This window comes from Pan paniscus, chromosome 2 (genome assembly GCF_029289425.2).
Source record: "Pan paniscus chromosome 2, NHGRI_mPanPan1-v2.0_pri, whole genome shotgun sequence".
Classification (NCBI taxonomy): Eukaryota; Metazoa; Chordata; class Mammalia; order Primates; family Hominidae; genus Pan; species Pan paniscus.
In genome coordinates, this window is record NC_085926.1 from 4,367,607 (window position 1) to 4,390,992 (window position 23,386).

The following is a 23,386-nucleotide window of genomic DNA, read 5'->3' on the forward strand; positions in this document are numbered from 1 at the left end:
TTCTAGCATTACCCTGTTGAGGTCCAAGCTGACATGCTAGAAAAGAGTTGCTCTGATCAGTCTTCCATTCCCCTCGGCAAAGAAAACAAGGGGTTTGTCAAATATGGCCCAGACCCAAGGGCGGGAGAGCAATCCTATCTGACCTTCAATTACTCTGAACTGGAATCGCCTTCTTCCCTGACAACTGTGACTAATTCCAAAGGCCCAACCAGCCTTCTCATAATGATGACTTTGGGGTCAATTACTTTGGGGGCAGATTAGAATCTGATCTGAAGCTGAAAAATTCCGCCCCCTTGGTACTAATCCCTTGAACTTTCCAATCCTAAATAGGGCAAGTTTCAGGAAAGAGCATTTCTCATTTTACAGCCTACCTGAATATTGTCTGTAATGATTTTGCTTAATCAAAAAATTAATTAAACTCTTGCTCTAATGGTCTAAACACAAGTCAGAGGAAGGAAGTTCTGGCCACCTGCCAAAGCTCCATCTGAGGCTCTCGGAGTTAATAATTTCCATGGTGTTTTAAGCATTTGAAACAACAAAGGCTAGCTTTCACTAATAGCACAACTGATTCTGGAAAACCTATAAAAATGAGGCCTGCTCTAGGGTGGTTTGTATCCAGAGAATTAAGTTTTAACAAATAAAATTAAATCAACAGTCAATAAATTAAAATTTTGCTATTCTCTGATACTAATCTGCAAACTTAGCCATAAGTGCTCAAGTTAATGAAAATGGGCTGCCAATGGCTCTGCTGAGATTACTGATGGCTGTTAAATGGTTTTCGGTGGGGACAGCGTGGGGATAGAGGAGAGGAGTCTCATAAGGCATTTCTAGGCAAGATGAGGTCCCTGGGCAAGCCACGGCCCTTTCTTACATTTATACATTTCTTGCTAGTACATTACTTACTTGATCAGTCATTCTTCAGAAATAAATACATACAATTTTTTTTTTTTGCTCTGTGAGACTATCAACTCTTCATAATCTAGGCTGCAAATGCAAACTGGCACCCCGCAGATGAAACGGGGCTGCAGAAGCAATTTATTAGGTCTTCACAGTGTTTGCTTTTTAAAAATATTAGTTGGTTGCCAACATTAAAAACTCAGAAGGCTTCACACAAAAATGCAAACATCCAGCCAGTCCTGGAAACTGGATAACTGAGCAACTCCAGGCTGACATTTCTGCAGGGCAGCCATGGACGAGAACAAAGCAGTGGCAGCACGCTTAGAGCAGGCCTCGCTCATGCCCAGCCTGCTTCACCTGTTCACACGTCTTGCCTGGCTCTGCACTTCCTAAATCTAGTGATTTATTTAGTGGCTTCAAGAACTGCTACACTTTCCAGTGTGTTAAGCTCTGAAAAACTGAGAGTGCAGATAAAGATGCTGCAAAGACACTGCCCACCTTAAAGTCGACTAATGAAGAAATCTACATCCCAGATCAGATTTTTTACTTCCTTTGTTCCTCCATAGCCAGCCTGCAGGTTAACTCCCTTATGAGAAATACTGCTAATGGAATGTTAATATTTGTTGGAAGGAAGGAGGGAAGGAGGGAGACAGATATGCCAAATATTTAAAAAAGAAAAAATAAGCCCACACTAATCCCTTGCATAAAATTCCTGAAGTTTCAGAACAGAAAGCACTATGTTTACGGTGCTTTTTTTTTTCAAGATATTCCTGAAGTCAACTATGGATTTTACCACATGCAAAAATTCTGTTTGCAGCTTGAATACTGAGGACAAAAATGTGATCTATTTTGAAAAGGTGATTAGCAAGAGAATTAGAATACTGGATTCCCATGGATGAAATTTCAGTCATTATTTTTTGTCAATAGAATTCTCAGTAAAGATAGTCCCTGAAAAATAGAATTTACCCATGCACTACTTTGAAGCCACCACCCCCACCACACCCCTGCCCCAACCAACTTTTATTTATTTATTTATTTATTTATTTATTTTGAGACGGAGTTTCGCTCTTGTCACCCAACCTGGAGTGCAATGGCGCGATCTCGGCTCACTGCAACCTCCACCTCCCGAGTTCAATTGATTCTCCTGCCTCAGCCTCCAAGTAGCTGGGATTACAGGCATGCACCAACAAGCCCAGCTAAGTTTTGTATTTTTAGTAGAGACGGGGTTTCACCATGTTGGCCAGGTTAGTCATGAACTCCTGACCTCAGCTGATCCACCCGCCTCGGCCTCCCAAAGTACAGGGATTACAGGCATGAGCCGCCGTGCCTGGCCCCAACCAACTCTTACTAAAATAAATGGTAGCTTCCATTTCATTTTTCCTCAAGGGTCTTATCGACAGTTGAGATGCTCTGTTCAAAAAAAAGTAAAAGGTGGGGGTGAAAAGAAAATGCCCATATTGACACAGATCTGTACTGCATTTTAAGCTGTAGGTTGAACCATGTAGTTTGAAGCATCTATGCAGCCCATTTTCCATGAAGAAAAGGTCCCTCCTGATTACCACCCATATTTCCCCCAGCCCCTGCCTTCTTCTAATCACGTTTACAGCTTTAAAAAAACAGAGATACACCTTGCTTCTCACTCAACTGTCATGTACAGTCCAAAAATAAAGACCGTCCAGGATTCAGGACTAAAGCAGACTTGAAAACAAACCCCAAATTCCTTCCATGCTTCAATGGGGCAAGAAATGAGAATTCGAAACCAACTCTAGATATAAGAGTTCCTAAAACAACAACAACAAAAAACAAAACAGTTTTTTAATACTGGAACTGGCACATCGACCAAACGGTCTGCTCTGCTCCAACTGTTTATTTAAAGCAGAAATTGCTCACAAGTGATCAATAAACAGAGAATGGAGGACAGTAGAATGTGGAAGTCGTGTTGGATCACATGTGGTTTAAAACGTGTTTTGAAACAAGCAGGCACAAACCTTCTCATAATTTTAAAGAAAACCTTAGCAATATACGAAGACCTTCAGGAAAAAACAATTTAATCCCATGAAAGTGCCTTCTTTTAGTGAGTCTAGTGATTTATTTAGTGGCTTCAAGAACTGCTACACTTTCCAGTGTGTTAAGCTCTGAAAAACTGACAGTGCAGATAAAGATGCTGCAAAGACACTGCCCACCTTAAAGTCGACTGATGGAGAAATCTACATCCCAGATCAGATTTTTTACTTCTGATGGACGTGATCTCCATTAGAAGCATATGTCCTGAAGGTCTTACACCTTGGAGAAGAAAGAAGGTGCCTCAAAACTTAAGGCTGCAAAGGATCAACTGGCTGTAATGCTGGCTGCAAATGCCAGTGGAGATTGAATTAGGCTACTGGTTTTGTTAGGATAGTTATTATTTTGTTAGTCTTGTGGTACAACGTGCAAAGTTCCTTAAGTTTTGAGTAATCTGCCTCTACCCCAGTTTTCCCCGTATGCCTCTATGTTTTGTGTACAATGTCACAGAAAGTGAGGCTTTTCAGGACTACACCTATGGCATTCAAACCGAACTTTTCGTAGTCCCATTTTGCTGGTCTGCTCATATGTCACTATCCAACATTATAAAGTGTAGTGACTATAGCTATACATAGTTTAGGGTACTCTTTAGTTGGTAACCCAGACATGCAGTTCTTAAATAAACGGCTTGTTAGGATGTCATTTTATTGTATTCATTTTTAGAGACAGGGTCTTGCTCTGTTGCCCAGGCTGGAGTACAGTGGCACAATCACAGTTCACTGCAGCCTTGAGCTCCTGGGCACAAGCGAAGCTCCCACCTCAGCCTCTCAAGTAGCTGGGACTACAGGTACACACTGCCATGCCCAACTAATTTTGATTTTTCATTTTTTATAAAGATGGGGTCTCGCTTTGTTGCTGTTATAACTCCATGTTCACACTGCTATGAAGGAATACCCAAGACTGGGTAATTTATAAAGAAAAGAGGTTTAATTGACTCACAGTTCCACATGGCTGGGGAAACTTACAATCATGGTGGAAGGCACCTCTTCACAGGGTGGCAGGAGAGACAGTGAGTGCTGAGCAATGGGGGAAAAGCCCCTTGTAAAACCATCAGAACTTGTGAGAACTCACTCACTATCACAAGAAGAGCATGGGGGTTACTGCCCCCATGATTCAATTACTCCCACCAGGTCCCTCACACAACACCTGGGGATTATGGGAACTACAATTCAAGATGAGATTTGGGTGGGGACGCAGTCAAACCATCTCAGTTGCCCAGGCTGGTCTCAAGTTCCTGGCCTCAAACGATCCTCTCGCCTCGACTTCCCAAAGTGCTGGGATTATAGGTATGAGCCACCGTCCCCAACTTAGGAATTCATTTTAAATGCCTTCCAGTATTATGCTGCTGCTAGAAATGCAATTCTAAAAAGTACACCCAAAACACCAAAAATACTTACGCAATATAACATTAACAAGACAAGAATTCAAAATAGACACACTATAAATATAACAATGTAAAAAATATATGCAGGCGGGAGGTAACAAGCAAAAACAAACTGTACTGGAGTAGGGTGACTTTAAAAATAAAATCTCTTATTTCCTACATTAGTTATTTGCTACAAATGTTTGTTCTTTTTTTTTTTTTGCCTGGGATTAATCATCAGTAGGTGGAAGTTTGTAGAGAAACATTTAATATCCACAAAATGAACCACAAATGTGGCTAAACGTGCCAGCTACATGACTTTTTTTTTTTTTCTTTTTTTCCTGAGACAAAGTCTTGTTCTCTTATCCAGGCTGGAATGCAATGGCGCGATCTCGGCTCACTGCAACCTCCGCCTTCCAGGTTCAAGCGATTCTCCTGGCTCAGTCCTGAGTAGCTGGGACTACAGGCAAGTGTCACCACTCCTGGCTAAATTTTTTTTTTTTGTATTTTTAGTAGAGATAGGGTTTTGGCATGTTGGCGAAGCTAATCTCGAACTCCTGACCTTGAGTGATCTACCCACCTTGGCCTCCCAAAGTGCTGGGGTTACAGGTGTGAGCCACTGCGCCTGGCCTACATGACTGCTTTTCAAGTGAATTGTTTTAACATGTTAAGAGGCTAAGCACAAAAGTAGCAATCAAGTGTTAGTTAAACACTTTTGAATATTATTTGATTTAAACATTTCTTTCAAACGGCATGCAAGAAATGGCTTAGGGGTTCTCAGGACTGAGGAATCAGGATGGGAACTTGATACCAGGGACCTTAGGTTGAAAGCCATTGTTCTAAAACAAGGTGCTTTCCTGGCATGGGAAGCAAATGCTGGGTTTTACAAGACCGCAAGTGAGGCAGTGCCTTTGACTTGGCATTATCTACTGTGGCAACAAGCAGCAAGGTCATGATAGGGTTCCTGCTGGAATAGCCTTGCTTTATGGAACAAAAATTCCCACAAATTACCCACATATCAAAGTTATCCACTAGCTAATAAACATGAACGTTTTCTAGCAAATAAAACACGCATATCACAAAGTCCTCTCTTTAAAAGAAAACACAAAGAAGAGAAAGAGAAAAGAAGCTGATGAGAGTGAAGCCTGATTTAGCAGATAAGTTTATTCAACATAGTGCATGATTCAAAGCATCTGATATTCCACAGCCAACAAGGTTTCCTATTCCCTATTACAAAATACCAGATACCCTGAATATAGCTAATTCAAGGTCCTCGCTCCTTTTTCCCTATATCTAGAATTAAACAGGTTTCCCCGTTTAGCGCACATTTCACGTTCACTGAAGGCTTTGGGGAGAGGGGGAAACAGAGCTTATGACTGCCCCTCTGAACCAAAGGCACTTAATGTTAAAAGATAAAGCACAGTAGAGTCACCCCACAGACATTCCTATGTGTTCAACAGCTGAACTTCAGCATACCATCACCGGCCCATGTGGGATTCATCATAACAATGTAAAAGACACTGATTTCCTTGGAAAAACAAAGTGCAGTATGAATATAAAGGAGTCACCACACCCCTCTTCCGAAAATAATACATAAGAGAACTCTTACTTTACATGATTAGTATCACTCAAGGTTCACACATGGAAAAAATAGCTAAAAAATAATCTATCATAAATTCTCACTATGAAGTCACAATAGAATCTGATACCCTTTTTAGAACTGGTGAGTTGGAGAGACACCCAGAGGTCATGCTGCCCATCCCTTCATTTGATAGGGGAGGGCACTTGAGGCCCAGGAAGGTCAAGCGTCAGACCTGGGGTCTAACCCCTGTGGCAGAGCCTGCGTAGGACGCGGGCCTCCCGAAGCCTAGCTCAGGGTTCCCTCCACTCCCCTTCCTCTTTAAAGACTCTCAGAAGTAAAATATGGCGATGATCTCCAAAGATGCACCACACCATAAAGCACATGCACTGACCCAGGTCAGCAATTTGGTCTCACAAGGCGGTTCCTTTGGCCATTGGGCAGGTATGTAACCCACCTCAGGGTGGGAATTCTTTGCATGGGATCGTTCAAAGTTCTGAGGGAAGCCCAATGTAGGTCAGACACGACTCCTCCTTGGACTGGGGAAGACTATTCTTGGTTGTCAGTCCATGGTGGGCAGGCGGTTGGCTGCACAGCGGAATCCCAGATTCGAAGCAGAGCTATCAGGTGTGTTCTGGCTCCGAGCAGCACAGCGATACCTGTAACAATAAGACTGTGTAGAGAGAAAAAGCAAGGTAAGCGCTACTGGGACTCTCAGCTGAAGGCTCTAACCCGTCAGATGCATGTTGCACCGGCTGTAGACAGTGCTTCCCCACAACCCTGCCTGTATGGATACTTAACATGTATGCTTTAAAAAGGGCAGCACATTCAAGAATTAACCACATATTTTCCAACGTCCTTCACCTTATAAATGTAACATGGATATAGTACAAAGATGTTCAGCATTAGATATAACAGCAAAAAAAAAAATGTAACAACCAATGATTGCCTAAGTTTAGGCACATCCATATAACAGAAAAGTAAGCAGCCATTGAAAGTCATGTTTTTACATAGTATTTAATGACACAGGAAGTTTTCATGATAAAATGTTAAATGAGGCCAGGTGCACTGGCTCACACCTGTAATCCCAACATTTTGGGGGGCTGAAATGGGAGGACTGTTTGAGGCCAGGAGCTCGAGGCCAGCCTGGGCAACACAGCAAGATCCCATCTCTACAAAAAATTAGCTGAGCATGGTGGTGTGCACCTGCAGTCACAGCTACTCTAGAGGCTGAAATGGGAAGATCTCCTGAGCCTGGGTGTTTGAGGCTGCAGTACACCATCACTGAGCCACTGTACTAAAGGCTGGGTGACAGAGCAAGATCTTGTGTCCAAAAAAAGAAAAAAAAACAGTTAAAATGAAAAAGTCAGAATATAAAGGTGTATATGTGGTATGACCACAGTGTAGATAACTACATGTGCCAAGAAGAAAAGACTGGAAGATTCCGAATGCACCACAATGTGCACAGTAGTTATCCCTCAAGCAATCTGAGTTTCATATTTCCTATATGAAACCTATTCAGTATTCCAATACAATAAGAATATATATTAATTTTTGAAATTAAACCAAGTAATAAGTGATAGACGGCCACTGAAAAAATACTAAGAACAACACTAAGATACCATTTAATATCTAAATAATATTTATGATATCATTTATTATCTAAATCATATTTATGATATCATTTAATACCAGTAGATCGGCAAAAAATTAAACAACAAGTCTAGGAATATCAAACATAGGAAAGGCTGTGGGACAACATTGCTTTTTAAAAATACATTGCTCTTCCATTTCTTTGTATCCTCTTTTATTTCATTGAGCAGTGGTTTGTAGTTCTCCTTGAAGAGGTCCTTCACGTCCCTTGTAAGTTGGATTCCTAGGTATTTTATTCTCTTTGAAGCAATTGTGAATGGGAGTTCACTCATGATTTGGCTCTCTGTTTGTCTGTTATTGGTGTATAAGATTGCTTGTGATTTTTGTACATTGATTTTGTATCCTGAGACGCTGCTGAAGTTGCTTATCAGCTTAAGGAGACTTTGAGCTGAGATAATGGGGTTTTCTAGATTTACAATCATGTCATCTGCAAACAGTGACAATTTGACTTCCTCTTTTCCTAATTGAATACCCTTTATTTCCTTCTCCTGCCTAATTGCCCTGGCCAGAACTTCCAACACTATGTTGAATAGGAGCGGTGAGAGAGGGCATCCCTGTCTTGTGCCAGTTTTCAAAGGGAATGCTTCCAGTTTTTGCCCATTCAGTGTGATATTGGCTGTGGGTTTGTCATAGATAGCTCTTATTATTTTGAGATACATCCCATCAATACCTAGTTTATTGAGAGTTTTTAGCATGAAGGGTTGTTGAATTGTGTCAAAGGCCTTTTCTGCATCTATTTTTTTTCTTTTTTTTATTTTGTTTTATTTTATTTTATTTTATTTTTTTAATTATACTTTAAGTTTTAGGGTACATGTGCACATTGTGCAGGTTAGTTACATATGTATACATGTGCCATGCTGGTGCGCTGCACCCACTAACTCGTCATCTAGCATTAGGTATATCTCCCATTGCTATCCCTCCCCCCTCCCCCCTCCCCACCACAGTCCCCAGAGTGTGATATCCCCCTTCCTGTGTCCATGTGATCTCATAGTTCAATTCCCACCTATGAGTGAGAATATGCGGTGTTTGGTTTTTTGTTCTTGTGATAGTTTACTGAGAATGATGGTTTCCAATTTCATCCATGTCCCCACAAAGGACATGAACTCATCATTTTTTATGGCTGCATAGAATTCCATGGTGTATATGTGCCACATTTTCTTAATCCAGTCTATCATTGTTGGACATTTGGGTTGGTTCCAAGTCTTTGCTACTGTGAATAATGCCGCAATAAACATACGTGTGCATGTGTCTTTATAGCAGCATGATTTATAGTCATTTGGGTATATACCCAGTAATGGGATGGCTGGGTCAAATGGTATTTCTAGTTCTAGATCCCTGAGGAATCGCCACACTGACTTCCACAATGGTTGAACTAGTTTACAGTCCCACCAACAGTGTAAAAGTGTTCCTATTTCTCCACATCCTCTCCAGCACCTGTTGTTTCCTGACTTTTTAATGATTGCCATTCTAACTGGAGTGAGATGGTATCTCATTGTGGTTTTGATTTGCATTTCTCTGATGGCCAGTGATGATGAGCATTTTTTCATGTGTTTTTTGGCTGCATAAATGTCTTCTTTTGAGAAGTGTCTGTTCATGTCCTTCGCCCACTTTTTGATGGGGTTGTTTGATTTTTTCTTGTAAATTTCCTTGAGTTCATTGTAGATTCTGGATATTAGCCCTTTGTCAGATGAGTAGGTTGCGAAAATTTTCTCCCATGTTGTAGGTTGCCTGTTCACTCTGATGGTAGTTTCTTTTGCTGTGCAGAAGCTCTTTAGTTTAATTAGATCCCATTTGTCAATTTTGGCTTTTGTTGCCATTGCTTTTGGTGTTTTGGACATGAAGTCCTTGCCCACGCCTATGTCCTGAATGTTAATGCCTAGGTTTTCTTCTAGGGTTTTTATGGTTTTAGGTCTAACGTTTAAATCTTTAATCCATCTTGAATTGATTTTTGTATAAGGTGCAAGGAAGGGATCCAGTTTCAGCTTTCTACATATGGCTAGCCAGTTTTCCCAGCACCATTTATTAAATAGGGAATCCTTTCCCCATTGCTTGTTTTTCTCAGGTTTGTCAAAGATCAGATAGTTGTAGGTAAGCGGCGTTATTTCTGAGGGCTCTGTTCTGTTCCATTGATCTATATCTCTGTTTTGGTACCAGTACCATGCTGTTTTGGTTACTGTAGCCTTGTAGTATAGTTAGAAGTCAGGTAGTGTGATGCCTCCAGCTTTGTTCTTTTGGCTTAGGATTGACTTGGCGATGCGGGCTCTTTTTTGGTTCCATATGAACTTTAAAGTAGTTTTTTCCAATTCTGTGAAGAAAGTCATTGGTAGCTTGATGGGGATGGCATTGAATCTGTAAATTACCTTGGGCAGTATGGCCATTTTCACGATATTGATTCTTCCTACCCATGAGCATGGAATGTTCTTCCATTTGTTTGTATCCTCTTTTATTTCCTTGAGCAGTGGTTTGTAGTTCTCCTTGAAGAGGTCCTTCACATCCCTTGTAAGTTGGATTCCTAGGTATTTTATTCTCTTTGAAGCAATTGTGAATGGGATTTCACTCATGATTTGGCTCTCTGTTTGTCTGTTGTTGGTGTATAGGAATGCTTGTGATTTTTGTACATTGATTTTGTATCCTGAGACGCTGCTGAAGTTGCTTATCAGCTTAAGGAGATTTTGGGCTGAGACAATGGGGTTTTCTAGATAAACAATCATGTCATCTGCAAACAGGGACAATTTGACTTCCTCTTTTCCTAATTGAATACCCTTTATTTCCTTCTCCTGCCCGATTGCCCTGGCCAGAACTTCCAACACTATGTTGAATAGGAGCAGTGAGAGAGGGCATCCCTGTCTTGTGCCAGTTTTCAAAGGGAATGCTTCCAGTTTTTGCCCATTCAGTATGATATTGGCTGTGGGTTTGTCATAGATGGCTCTTATTATTTTGAAATAGGTCCCATCAATACCTAATTTATTGAGAGTTTTTAGCATGAAGGGTTGTTGAATTTTGTCAAAGGCTTTTTCTGCATCTATTGAGATAATCATGTGGTTTTTGTCTTTGGTTCTGTTTATATGCTGGATTACATTTATTGATTTGCATATATTGAACCAGCCTTGCATCCCAGGAATGAAGCCCACTTGATCATGGTGGATAAGCTTTTTGATGTGCTGCTGGATTCGGTTTGCCAGTATTTTATTGAGGATTTTTGCATCAATGTTCATCAAGGATATTGGTCTAAAATTCTCTTTTTTGGTTGTGTCTCTGCCCGGCTTTGGTATCAGAATGATGCTGGCCTCCTAAAATGAGTTAGGGAGGATTCCCTCTTTTTCTATTGATTGGAATAGTTTCAGAAGGAATGGTACCAGTTCCTCCTTGTACCTCTGGTAGAATTTGGCTGTGAATCCATCTGGTCCTGGACTCTTTTTGGTTGGTAAACTATTGATTATTGCCACAATTTCAGATTCTGTTATTGGTCTATTCAGAGATTCAACTTCTTCCTGGTTTAGTCTTGGGAGAGTGTATGTGTCGAGGAATGTATCCATTTCTTCTAGATTTTCTAGTTTATTTGCGTAGAGGTGTTTGTAGTATTCTCTGATGGTAGTTTGTATTTCTGTGGGATCGGTGGTGATATCCCCTTTATCATTTTTTATTGCGTCTATTTGATTCTTCTCTCTTTTTTTCTTTATTAGTCTTGCTAGCAGTCTATCAATTTTGTTGATCCTTTCAAAAAACCAGCTCCTGGATTCATTAATTTTTTGAAGGGTTTTTTGTGTCTCTATTTCCTTGAGTTCTGCTCTGATTTTAGTTATTTCTTGCCTTCTGCTAGCTTTTGAATGTGTTTGCTCTTGCTTTTCTAGTTCTTTTAATTGTGATGTTAGGGTGTCAATTTTGGATCTTTCCTGCTTTCTCTTGTGGGCATTTAGTGCTATAAATTTCCCTCTACACACTGCTTTGAATGCGTCCCAGAGATTCTGGTATGTTGTGTCTTTGTTCTCATTGGTTTCAAAGAACATCTTTATTTCTGCCTTCATTTCGTTATGTACCCAGTAGTCATTCAGGAGCAGGTTGTTCAGTTTCCATGTAGTTGAGCGGTTTTGAGTAAGATTCTTAATCCTGAGTTCTAGTTTGATTGCACTGTGGTCTGAGAGATAGTTTGTTATAATTTCTGTTCTTTTACATTTGCTGAGGAGAGCTTTACTTCCAAGTATGTGGTCAATTTTGGAATAGGTGTGGTGTGGTGCTGAAAAAAATGTATATTCTGTTGATTTGGGGTGGAGAGTTCTGTAGATGTCTATTAGGTCCGCTTGGTGCAGAGCTGAGTTCAATTCCTGGGTATCCTTGTTGACTTTCTGTCTCGTTGATCTGTCTAATGTTGAGAGTGGGGTGTTAAAGTCTCCCATTATTAATGTGTGGGAGTCTAAGTCTCTTTGTAGGTCACTCAGGACTTGCTTTATGAATCTGGGTGCTCCTGTATTGGGTGCATATATATTTAGGATAGTTAGCTCTTCTTGTTGAATTGATCCCTTTATCATTATGTAATGGCCTTCTTTGTCTCTTTTGATCTTTGTTGGTTTAAAGTCTGTTTTATCAGAGACTAGGATTGCAACCCCTGCCTTTTTTTGTTTTCCGTTTGCTTGGTAGATCTTCCTCCATCCTTTTATTTTGAGCCTATGTGTGTCTCTGCACGTGAGATGGGTTTCCTGAATACAGCACACTGATGGGTCTTGACTCTTTATCCAATTTGCCAGTCTGTGTCTTTTAATTGGAGCATTTAGTCCATTTACATTTAAAGTTAATATTGTTATGTGTGAATTTGATCCTGTCATTATGATGTTAGCTGGTGATTTTGCTCGTTACTTGATGCAGTTTCTTCCTAGCCTCGATGGTCTTTACAATTTGGCATGATTTTGCAGTGGCTGGTACCGGTTGTTCCTTTCCATATTTAGTGCTTCCTTCAGGAGCTCTTTTAGGGCAGGCCTGGTAGCGACAAAATCTCTCAGCATTTGCTTGTCTGTAAAGTATTTTATTTCTCCTTCACTTATGAAGCTTAGTTTGGCTGGATATGAAATTCTGGGTTGAAAATTCTTTTCTTTAAGAATGTTGAATATTGGCCCCCACTCTCTTCTGGCTTGTAGAGTTTCTGCCAAGAGATCCACTGTTAGTCTGATGGGCTTCCCTTCGTGGGTAACCCGACCTTTCTCTCTGGCTGCCCTTAGCATTTTTTCCTTCATTTCAACTTTGGTGAATCCGACAATTATGTGTCTTGGAGTTGCTCTTCTCGAGGAGTATCTTTGTGGTGTTCTCTGTATTTCCTGAATCTGAATGTTGGCCTGCCTTGTTAGATTGGGGAAGTTCTCCTGGATAATATCCTGCAGAGTGTTTCCAACTTGGTTCCATTCTCCCCGTCACTTTCAGGTACACCAATCAGACGTAGATTTGGTCTTTTCACATAGTCCCATATTTCTTGGAGGCTTTGTTCATTTCTTTTTATTCTTTTTTCTCTAAACTTCCCTTCTCGCTTCATTTCATTCATTTCATCTTCCATCACTGATACCCTTTCTTCCAGTTGATTGCATCGGCTCCTGAGGCTTTTGCATTCTTCACGTAGTTCTCGAGCCTTGGCTTTCAGCTCCATCAGCTCCTTTAAGCACTTCTCTGTATTGGTTATTCTAGTTATACATTCGTCTAAATTTTTTTCAAAGTTTTTAACATCTTTGCCTTTGGTTTGAATTTCCTCCTGTAGCTCAGAGTAGTTCAATCGTCTGAAGCCTTCTCTCAACTCGTCAAAGTCATTCTCCATCCAGCTTTGTTCCATTGCTGGTGAGGAACTGCGTTCCTTTGGAGGAGGAGAGGCGCTCTGCTTTTTACAGTTTCCAGTTTTTCTGCTCTGTTTTTTCCCCATCTTTGGTGTTTTATCTACTTTTGGTGTTTGATGATGGTGATGTACAGATGGGTTTTTGGTGTGGATGTCCTTTCTGTTTGTTAGTTTTCCTTTTAACAGACAGGACCCTCAGCTGCAGGTCTGTTGGAGTTTGCTAGAGGTCTACTCCAGACCCTGTTTGCCTGGGTGTCAGCGGCGGTGGCTGCAGAACAGCAGATTTTTGTGAACCGTGAATGCTGCTGTCTGATCGTTCCTCTGGAAGTTTTGTCTCAGAGGAGTACCCGGCCGTGTGAGGTGTCAGTCTGCCCCTACTGGGGGGGTGCCTCACAGTTAGGCTGCTCGGGGGTCAGGGGTCAGGGACCCACTTGAGGAGGCAGTCTGCCCATTCTCAGATCTCCAGCTGCGTGCTGGGAGAACCACTGCTCTCTCCAAAGCTGTCAGACAGGGACATTTAAGTCTGCAGAGGTTACTGCTATCTTTTTGTTTGTCTGTGCCCTGCCCCCAGAGGTGGAGCCTACAGAGGCAGGCAGGCCTCCTTGAGCTGTGGTGGGCTCCACCCATTTCGAGCTTCCCAGCTGCTTAGGTTATACTGCCCAAGGTAATTTATAGATTCAATGCCATCCCCATCAAGCTACCAATGACTTTCTTCACAGACTTGGAAAAAACTACTTTAAAGTTCATATGGAAGTAAAAAAGAGCCCGCATCGCCAAGTCAATCCTAAGCCAAAAGAACAAAGCTGGAGGCATCACACTACCTGACTTCAAACTATACTACAAGGCTACAGTAACCAAAACAACATGGTACTGGTACCAAAACAGAGATATAGATCAATGGAACAGAACAGAGCCCTCAGAAATAACGCCGCATGTCTACAACTATCTGATCTTTGACAAACCTGAGAAAAACAAGCAATGGGGAAAGGATTCCCTATTTAATAAATGGTGCTGGGAAACCTGGCTAGCCATATGTAGAAAGCTGAAACTGGATCCCTTCCTTACACCTTATACAAAAATTAATTCAAGATGGATTAAAGACTTAAACCTTAGACCTAAAACCATAAAAACCCTAGAAGAAAACCTAGGCATTATCATTCAGGACATAGGCATGGGCAAGGACTTCATGTCTAAAACACCAAAAGTAATGGCAACAAAAGCCAAAATTGACAAATGGGATCTAATTAAACTAAAGAGCTTCTGCACAGCAAAAGAAACTACCATCAGAGTGAACAGGCAACCTACAAAATGGGAGAAAATTTTCGCAACCTACTCATCTGACAAAGGGCTAATATTCAGAATCTACAATGAACTCAAACAAATTTACAAGAAAAAAACAAACAACCCCATCAAAAAGTGGGCGAAGGACATGAACAGACACTTCTCAGAAGAAGACATTTGTGCAGCCAAAAGACACATGAAAAAATGCTCACCATCACTGGCCATCAGAGAAATGCAAATCAAAACCACAATGAGATACCATCTCACTCCAGTTAGAATGGCAATCATTAAAAAGTCAGGAAACAACAGGTGCTGGAGAGGATGTGGAGAAATAGAGACACTTTTGCACTGTTGGTGGGACTGTAAACTAGTTCAACCATTGTGGAAGTCAGTGTGGCGATTCCTCAGGGATCTAGAACTAGAAATACCATTTGACCCAGCCATCCCATTACTGGGTATATACCCAAAGGACTATAAGTCATGCTGCTATAAAGACACATGCACACGTATGTTTATTGCGGCACTATTCACAATAGCAAAGACTTGGAACCAACCCAAATGTCCAACAATGATAGACTGGATTAAGAAAATGTGGCACATATACACCATGGAAGAGTATCACGACTCATGTCTTCTTTCCCACTGCCCAATACACAAGCTCTGCATGCACTTGTACACTTGCATAAACCTAAGAGAGCCTAACGCACATATCCCTGGCTACCTAGCAGGTATTCAGTGATTAACCACAGATTACTTCAAAAGCCTCCACATGCCAAAAATAACCACGCTTGAAACTCTTGTGCCCTAGGATTGTTCTCCGATCCAAAATAACGGAGAATAAAAATAAACTAGTCATCCTGTGTGCCATGAGCATAAACTCTGAGTTGGCCCAGTACAGCTCAAGTCCCTGCAAACTGGTTAAAGAAGTTTCACAAAGCAACATGTGGAATAACTTTAGAATCTGTGCAGAAGCGATAATTTGGACTCGGGGGGAAGATAAGTCAGCATGCAAAAGGTTTTTTTTTTTTTTTTTTAATTATTCTCTTTTCTCTCAGAAAAGTAAAATGCTTCTTATCTTTGTGAAAAGTATCTCAAGTTGACACAGAAATTCTTTAGAGCACTTCTACTGTAAAAATAAAGACAGTGCTTTGTCTTCTATAGATAGTGAAATGATAGCAGCCAATTTTCTCATTTTCCTTGTGGTCAGTGAATAATATAACATTAGCAATTCTCAGGTAGACAGAGGGAAGATGAATTTAAAGTGTGCTTGAAATAATTGATAAATTGATGGCATCTCCTACTATGTGTGATCTGCATGTAATGGAAGCTCTCAAATGACTAGAGGTGACCATGCAGGAAGACATAGCAAAAGCCTCATTCCATGCAGGGCCTACTTCTCGGGCTGCTGTGAAACAACAGTGCTTTGGTATTTCTAGAATCAAGTTCCTGTGGATAATCCAGGGCCCCATGCAGCCAAGCATGTGTAGCAAACTCCACACTGCAGCAAAGATCAGGTTCAGGGGGAGCTACACAGATGACATGACATTCTTGTCCCATAAACGTACACGCTTTTTTAGAAGGCAAAAATTGATGTGGATGAGATTTCCATGATCATGGCAGTGGTCCTCGGACCTCAGCATACATAAGAATGGCCAATACAGCTTGCTTAAATCCATGTTCCTAGGCCATACATCCAGAAACTCTGATTCAGGAAGTCTAGTATGGGGCCCAAGAACCTACTTCCAACAAGCTTCTAGGTGCTGCTGATGCTACAGGCCCATGGGCCACACTTTGAGTAACACTAGTTTATAGGATTTAGAGGGGAAGTTGAGAGGATAGCAAGGCCAGAGCCTGATCATATCAGGGCATGGTTTAATTATTCACTGAATATACCACAGCTTACAATATGCCAGATGCTATTTTAGGTATGACGGATACAATTAGAACAAGACAAACAAGATAGCTGTTATCAGGGAGCTGACATTCAAAAGGGAATTGTCAGACAATAAATAAACCGATACATTCAAGATGGTTTCCAGGAGCAGTCACCTCTGCAGGAAGGAAAATAGGGAAAGAGGACTGAGAGTGACTGGGTGGCTACTTTCGATAGGGTGGTGGTCTGGAAAGGCCTCTCTGAGAAGATCACATGTGGACTGAGTTGCCCAAAGATCTGGAGCATGAGAATTCCAGGCAAGAGTAATGACTGGCACAAAGGTGGTTAATGATGTCTTTGGGGTAACTGGCTTCCTCACTAAAACAACAAAGGTATTAGCCAGCTTCTAAGCAGGTCTTAGAAACCTTGTGTTCAACTGCAGGAAGGTGGTAATAGCCCTGCCAGCATCTGAATGTGGATATACATTTGCTACATAAATGGGAAAGTTAAGAAATCTCTCTGGTGATAGGGCATAGGACTTAGGTTTTTGTTGAATGGCATATTTCTACCTGTCACTTATCTCTTAAATTATATCAGAAACTATTTTAAAATAAGATGATATTCATATGCCACAAAACCTAGCATATAACCACTCAAATGAACTGTTGGGATCTGCCCAAAGCACTGGGTTGAGGATTCTACAGCTGCGACACAGGATAGTGAAAAGACATATACAAGAGATTATTCCCAGGGCCATATCTGAAGACCCCGGTATATACAGAATAATTCCATTCTTGAAAGACAAAAATTAAGTACACAAAAAGTTTGCTGGAATACTATCAATTGTTTTCTTTAGAAAGCATGATGATTTTATTTTCATTTTGATCTTTACTATGTATTTTCTAAATTTTATGCTATGAAAATGTTTTCTTTGAATAATGAAAAGTTTAAAATCAGTGCCTCTCCCTTCCCCACCACCAAAATTTAGTTCTTTATTAGATCACAGCAATCCCTGAGACTGTCCATTAACCAAAATGACAATAAAGAATTAAACCCTAAAAAGCAAGACTCACTACAAAAGTTAGTGTTGCAAGGTCAGGGCCATCACTTGAGAAAACAGTCAATTCACACATCATTCCATTTCAAATGCACTCATTCACTCAGCAAACATTTATTAATAAGTCGTTTATTTTAAATTCCAACTAATAAAGCACACAATTAAAGAGGTAAATGGCCTCATTATAAATGTCCTCATTGCTCTTTCTTTTTTACCAACTTTATTTTTAGCACCAAAAGTGGTTCTTAAGGATGTGAGGTCTTTAGGTGGCTGAAAAATGGGTCATTCTATTAATTAAGAACAGGGAAAGTGGGAAGGACCTGTTTTAGTCCTATTTCATTAAGATGGCTAATTACTGTGTGAAATTGATCTCCATGTCTGTGCTAAGAATGAGATCCTGGACTTGGGAACAATCCATTTAAGATAATGACTTACCAGCCTTGGGGCTTCAAAGTCAAGGGGAGCAGCAATATGGTTTTTATGAGAGGGAGACTTTTAGGGACAAAGGGCATTTTAAAGATAATTGTAACTCATGTTAAACAAAATCATTATAGAGAACGCCACAACAGAACAGAGGTCTCAATTTCCCATCCGTTGCTCTTGCCACTAACACTAGACCAACTCCTTTTGCTCTTCATCTTGGTAGGATGGTGAGGATTTCCTTAATGTTGTAGGCTGAGCTAAAGACCCAGAGGGATTAATCTAACATCAACAACAATGAGTATTTCTTGAGTACTTACTATGTGAACTGTTCTAAGCACTTCTATGTATTAATTCACTTAATCCTCTCAACAATCCTATGAGATAGGCATCATTAGTATCTGCACTGTATACATGAGGAAAAATTGAGGCACACAGATGTTAATAGTGTGCCTAAGGTCACATGGTTTATAAATGGTGGATCCAAGGTTCTAGCCTATTCAATCTGATTCCAAAGTCTGCACCCTTAACCAGATGACATGTTGCCTCATAGTTTTTCTTTCTGTGCCCCCATCTCCTTGTTGAAGCTATACTTTGGATAGATTTTCAAAAAATTATGAATGATCATCAGAATTTACTTTAGCCAGGCAGGCCGGGCATGGTGGCTCATGTCTGTTATCTCAGCACTTTGGGAGGCCAAGGCGGGAGGATCACTTAAGGTCAGGAGTTCGAGACCAGCCTGGCCAATTTGGTGAAACCCCATCTCTACACAAAAATTAGCTGGGCGTGGTGGCACAAGCCTGTAATCCCGGCTACTCAGGAAGCTGAGGCAGGAGAAATGCTTGAACCTGGGAGGCGGACGTTGCAGTGAGCCTAGATCATGTCACTGCACTCCAGCCTGGGTGACAGAGTAAGATTCTGTCTCAAAAAAAAGAATTTACTTTAGCCAGGCAAACTGGTGTTGCCCCATGATCAAAAATAAGTCATCATCTAAGAAAGAAATTTTTTTAAAAAATGAATTATAACATTATTCTTTCTTTTTACTGATTTTTTTCCTTTTATTGATTTTCACCTATGCCATGAACATTGCTTTTGCCTGTCTAGTTGGGAGTTTATTAGTTGGTTCCTTCTTCGAAAGAGAAGAGGGGAAATAATCTAATTATAATAAAGATGATGCTGATAGGAGCAACTAACTTTTACTGAGCCTTTACCATAAGCTAAACACTGTACCAAGAACTTATATATGTTGGTTCATTTACTCCTCATCAGAACCTTATAATGGGTACAATTATAGTATGTTACAAATGTAAAAACTGAGGCTTAGAAAGATTAAGTAATTTGCCCAAGGTCACATACCTGGCAAGAAACAGATATAGAACTCCAATCCAGATGTAATTCCCTAATCCACATCTCAATAATTTAGTAAAAGCTGTCACTCTTCATCTACTGGAAAGGCTAAGCACTCCGAAAATAATTCACAACCGACACTATGCTATTTTCCTAACCTTACAGATATAACCAGACTGATGTTAAAGACCAACCTAATAAACAATTCATTTGACCAAGATCCTGGAAGTGCCATTTTTCTATGGAAAATCCTGTGGATCCCACTCAGTTCTGTCAATCTGCTATTCTACTCTTCTAAAATGTTATCCCCATCACATGGAACCTGACTAAATTAAAACAAATCCTTCAAGTAAGCTAAGAAAAGATAAAAATGCATAATATAGACTTTAAATCAACCACTAAGATTATAAAACATAGAGTTACAGCTAATAAGCATAAGGAGAGAAAATGGGGTGATAAAAAGTATGTAATCGAAAGGAAGACAAACAGAACAACAACAGGTGAGAGAAAGAGAAAAAAAATCAAGATGGCACATTTCAACCCAACCATATTAAAAACCACATTAAAAATAAATGGTCTAAACACCCAATGAAAGGCAGAGATTATGCCAATAAATACAATAACTCAAATGAAATGGACAAATTCCTTAAAAGATACAAACTACTAGAATGTACTCAAGAAGAAGCAGATAAGCTGTATAGTCCTACCTCTATTTAAAAAATTAGGCCTACAGTAAAAGAAAAAAAAAATGGGCATACTGGCTCACACCTGTAGTCCCAGCCACTCAGGAGGCTGAGGCAGGACAATTGCTTGAGTTCAGAAATTCAACCCTGTCTCTAAATTAATTAATTAATAGTTAAAACTCTCGGCCCAAATGCATTCACCAAGGAATCCTATCAAACATTTCAATAATAACACTAATTCTACATAAACTCTTGCAAAAAATTTAAAATAAGTTAATATTTAACAACTCAATCTATGAAGTCAGCAATACCCTGAAACCAAAATCAGACAAAGACATTACAAGAAAACATAGAATAAACTAGATTCAAAAATACTCATAATTTTTGCAAATCAAATCCAAAATGTATAAAAAAGATAATACATCATGACTAAGTGGAATGATACGTATCCCAGGAATGCAAGGATAGCTTAATATTTGAAAATCAATGTAATTCACCATATGAACAGATAGAAAAAGCAAAATTATATTATCATCTCAATAGATGCAGAAAAAGCTCCCAGCAAAATCTACATCCATTGCTGATAAAAAAACTCCAAAAAATTAGCAATGGAAAAAAACTTTCTCAAGCTGTAAAGGGCATGCGTCTATGAAAAAGCTATTGCTAATACATATCCAATTTTGAAAAACTGAATGTTTATTCCCTAAGATCAAGAACGAGGTATGAATGTCTACTCTTACCATTCCTATTCAACACTATACTGAAGGTTCTAGCCAATGACATACAGCAAGAAAAAGTTATAAAAGGGATCTAGATTAAAAAGGAAGAACTGTCGATATTCACAGATCATATGATCAGCTATGTAGAAAATATGATACAATTTACAAAAACATTACTAGAACTAATAAATGAGTTTTGCAAGGTTGCAAGACTCAAGATGAACATACAAAAATCAGTACCATGTAAGTGTACTTAATAAAGTATGTAGGAGTTTAAAAGATATTTTTAAAGAATCTACTGGGAAGCTTATAAAAATGTAGATTACAAATAAGCTAAAAATTATAAAACATGAAAGTAGATACATTCATACGTATGGAATTAGGACAGTTAATGTCCTTTACTTGCTTAAAATGTTTTTTACAAGCTTCTGTTACCCCATTTATTCTTGATGAAAAATCTTCTGGTCCTCAATTACTTAGAAAGTAAATGGATTCTGAATTTAGAAAAGTGCCATATGCCAGAGACGTAACTGGTGACAATTAGGATTTTGAGATACTACTGTACAAAGAGAGATTCACCTGTTTTCCATGGAAGTCTGGTTTCCTGGCAAGAAGATCCAGGTACATTTGTAGCAATAACTTCAAATAGAGAAGCAATCTGGGATTAAAGACTCTGATGTATACGTGAACATGTAAACATATTGGGAAGACCTGGGACAATGCTTTTAATTTAAAATTAAAACTAGGATTTTAGGCCGGGCGCAGTGGCTGATGCCTGTAATCCCAACACTTTGGGAAGCAAAGGCAGGAAGAATTTCCTGAGCCCAAATGTTCAAGACCAGCCTAGGCAACATGGCAAGACCCCATCTCTAAAAAAAATTTTAAAATTAGCCAAGTTACTTAGGAGGCTGAGATGGGAGGATCGCTTGAGCCCAGGACGTCGGGGCTGTAGTGAGCTGTGATTGTGCCACTGCACCTCAGTCTGGGTGAAGAGTGAGACTCTGTCTCAAAAAAACAAAACAAAAAAAAGATTTCATGAAAATAAATTGGTCTACATCTTATTACCAATGTAGGTCTAAAGCATCAATTGAGCTCTGCTCTATGAACTTCAACCTGAATCACTGGATTAAAAATTCTAAGAAATACAGAAGATACACATACACACAAACTCACATATATATATAAAATCTAGAGAGATTTGCTTTAGGCTAGTGATTCCCGAACTTGGCTGTACGTTTTCATCACCTGGAGAACTTTAAAAAATGCAATGCCCAGCTCACACTGAAGAAAAATCAAATCAGAATGGGGGTGAGTGAGGAGCCAGACATCAGTATTTTATATAGATCCCAAATGATTACAATGTGGAATAAAGTTTGAGAACCACTGTTTAAGACAAAATTTGATAATGCCATCATTATCAAATTAGTAACTTAATTTGGAGCCATTATAGGTGGTTTTAAGTCTCTAACCACCTGGACTGAATAAATTACTAGGGGAAGCTTTGCGGCAATAACAATCTGCAAAATGCCATCTCTGCACAGGGATAGAAAGCTGGAGTTCAGGAGAAGTGAAAAATATATGACTCAAAGAAAAAAGGGAAGGGATGGTATTTTATTTCCAAATTCCTTATAAAGGTTATTTAGGAAACACCAAGTCACTCTAACTGATGAAGAAAGCCAGCTCAGACACTAAAATCATAGCCCAAAGAGAAGAAACACTCTCTGGGAATGATGCTTATTTCACAAGGCACACTTTGTACCTAGAACACGGGATGCTTCCATTTCAGTATATCACAATCTGCCCTCCATACATAACTCTCACCTGAATCTCAACAGAAAATCCAGAAATGTACAGGATTCTCAAATAAATTAAGGGTGTGCTTTCAGACTTACATGCTGGAAAAGTTATATACACCCACCCCCGTGCAGTTCGTGGGACGACAAAGGTCTCTCAAAGGGGCAAGATTCAACAGATGAAATTTGGTTGACGATAGGTCATTCACAACCTTTGTTACTTGTGTTACTTTTCTCCATGCTTGTAACCAAATTTGAGATGACTGTCCTCCTTTTTTTCTGGTTTCAGTGGGGTTAGGTAGGCATTTGCAGAAGTGAATGAGACATTTGGGGCTATCATTTACAATGGATCCATAAAACTGCTATCAGAACAAGAACGGCAAAACAGTTTAGTGACATGACTTACCCTATGGCACATGTAGGATCCACCTTTCTTCACTCGGTCTTTCCCAGAAGGGGGACCTTTCTACAGATGAAGAAAAAAGGCTATGTTAGACCAGAAGGCAAAGCTGCCCCTTACACAGTGGGAGAGAATCCACTTTGATCCAACCAGCTCTCTCATGGTTGCCTAAGCTCTCCACATGCATTTCCACCCCTAGGCTTTGTATCTGTATTCATGGGCTCTCCCAAACGCTCACCTCCCCAAATCCTACTCATCTTCTAAGGCCCACCTCAAGTTTCCACTCTTTGGTGACGTCTTTGTGACTACAGGAAGCAATCCTGTCTCTAAGTCCCTACAGCATTTCTTGCCTAGATGACTAATAAGCTGCTTGGCTGCACCTCTTACCATGTCATGATGCGAATTTATCCTGTGTTATAATTGGTTTACTCATCTACACTGGCAAGCGTCT

The 23,386-nt window shown here is 40.0% G+C and overlaps 1 protein-coding gene across 6 annotated transcripts in view; it reads right to left on the reverse strand.

The window, feature by feature from the left end:
• The window catches only part of SUMF1 (sulfatase modifying factor 1), a 696,570-nt gene that overhangs the window by 583,329 nt on the left and 89,855 nt on the right, over window positions 1-23,386 (reverse strand). For 4 of the 6 annotated variants that reach the window (XR_010111383.1, XR_010111382.1, XM_055109476.2 and 1 more), the window contains exon 8: window positions 22,942-23,001. Coding sequence is in view for 4 of the 6 variants with exons in the window: in XM_055109476.2 (XP_054965451.1) it covers window positions 22,942-23,001 (60 nt within the window). In the remaining 2 variants the exon portion in view is untranslated. Of the gene's footprint in view, window positions 1-5,465; window positions 6,574-22,941; window positions 23,002-23,386 lie in introns of those variants that run through there. The other 2 variants (XM_003831223.5, XM_003831225.4) reach the window with 1 other exon arrangement.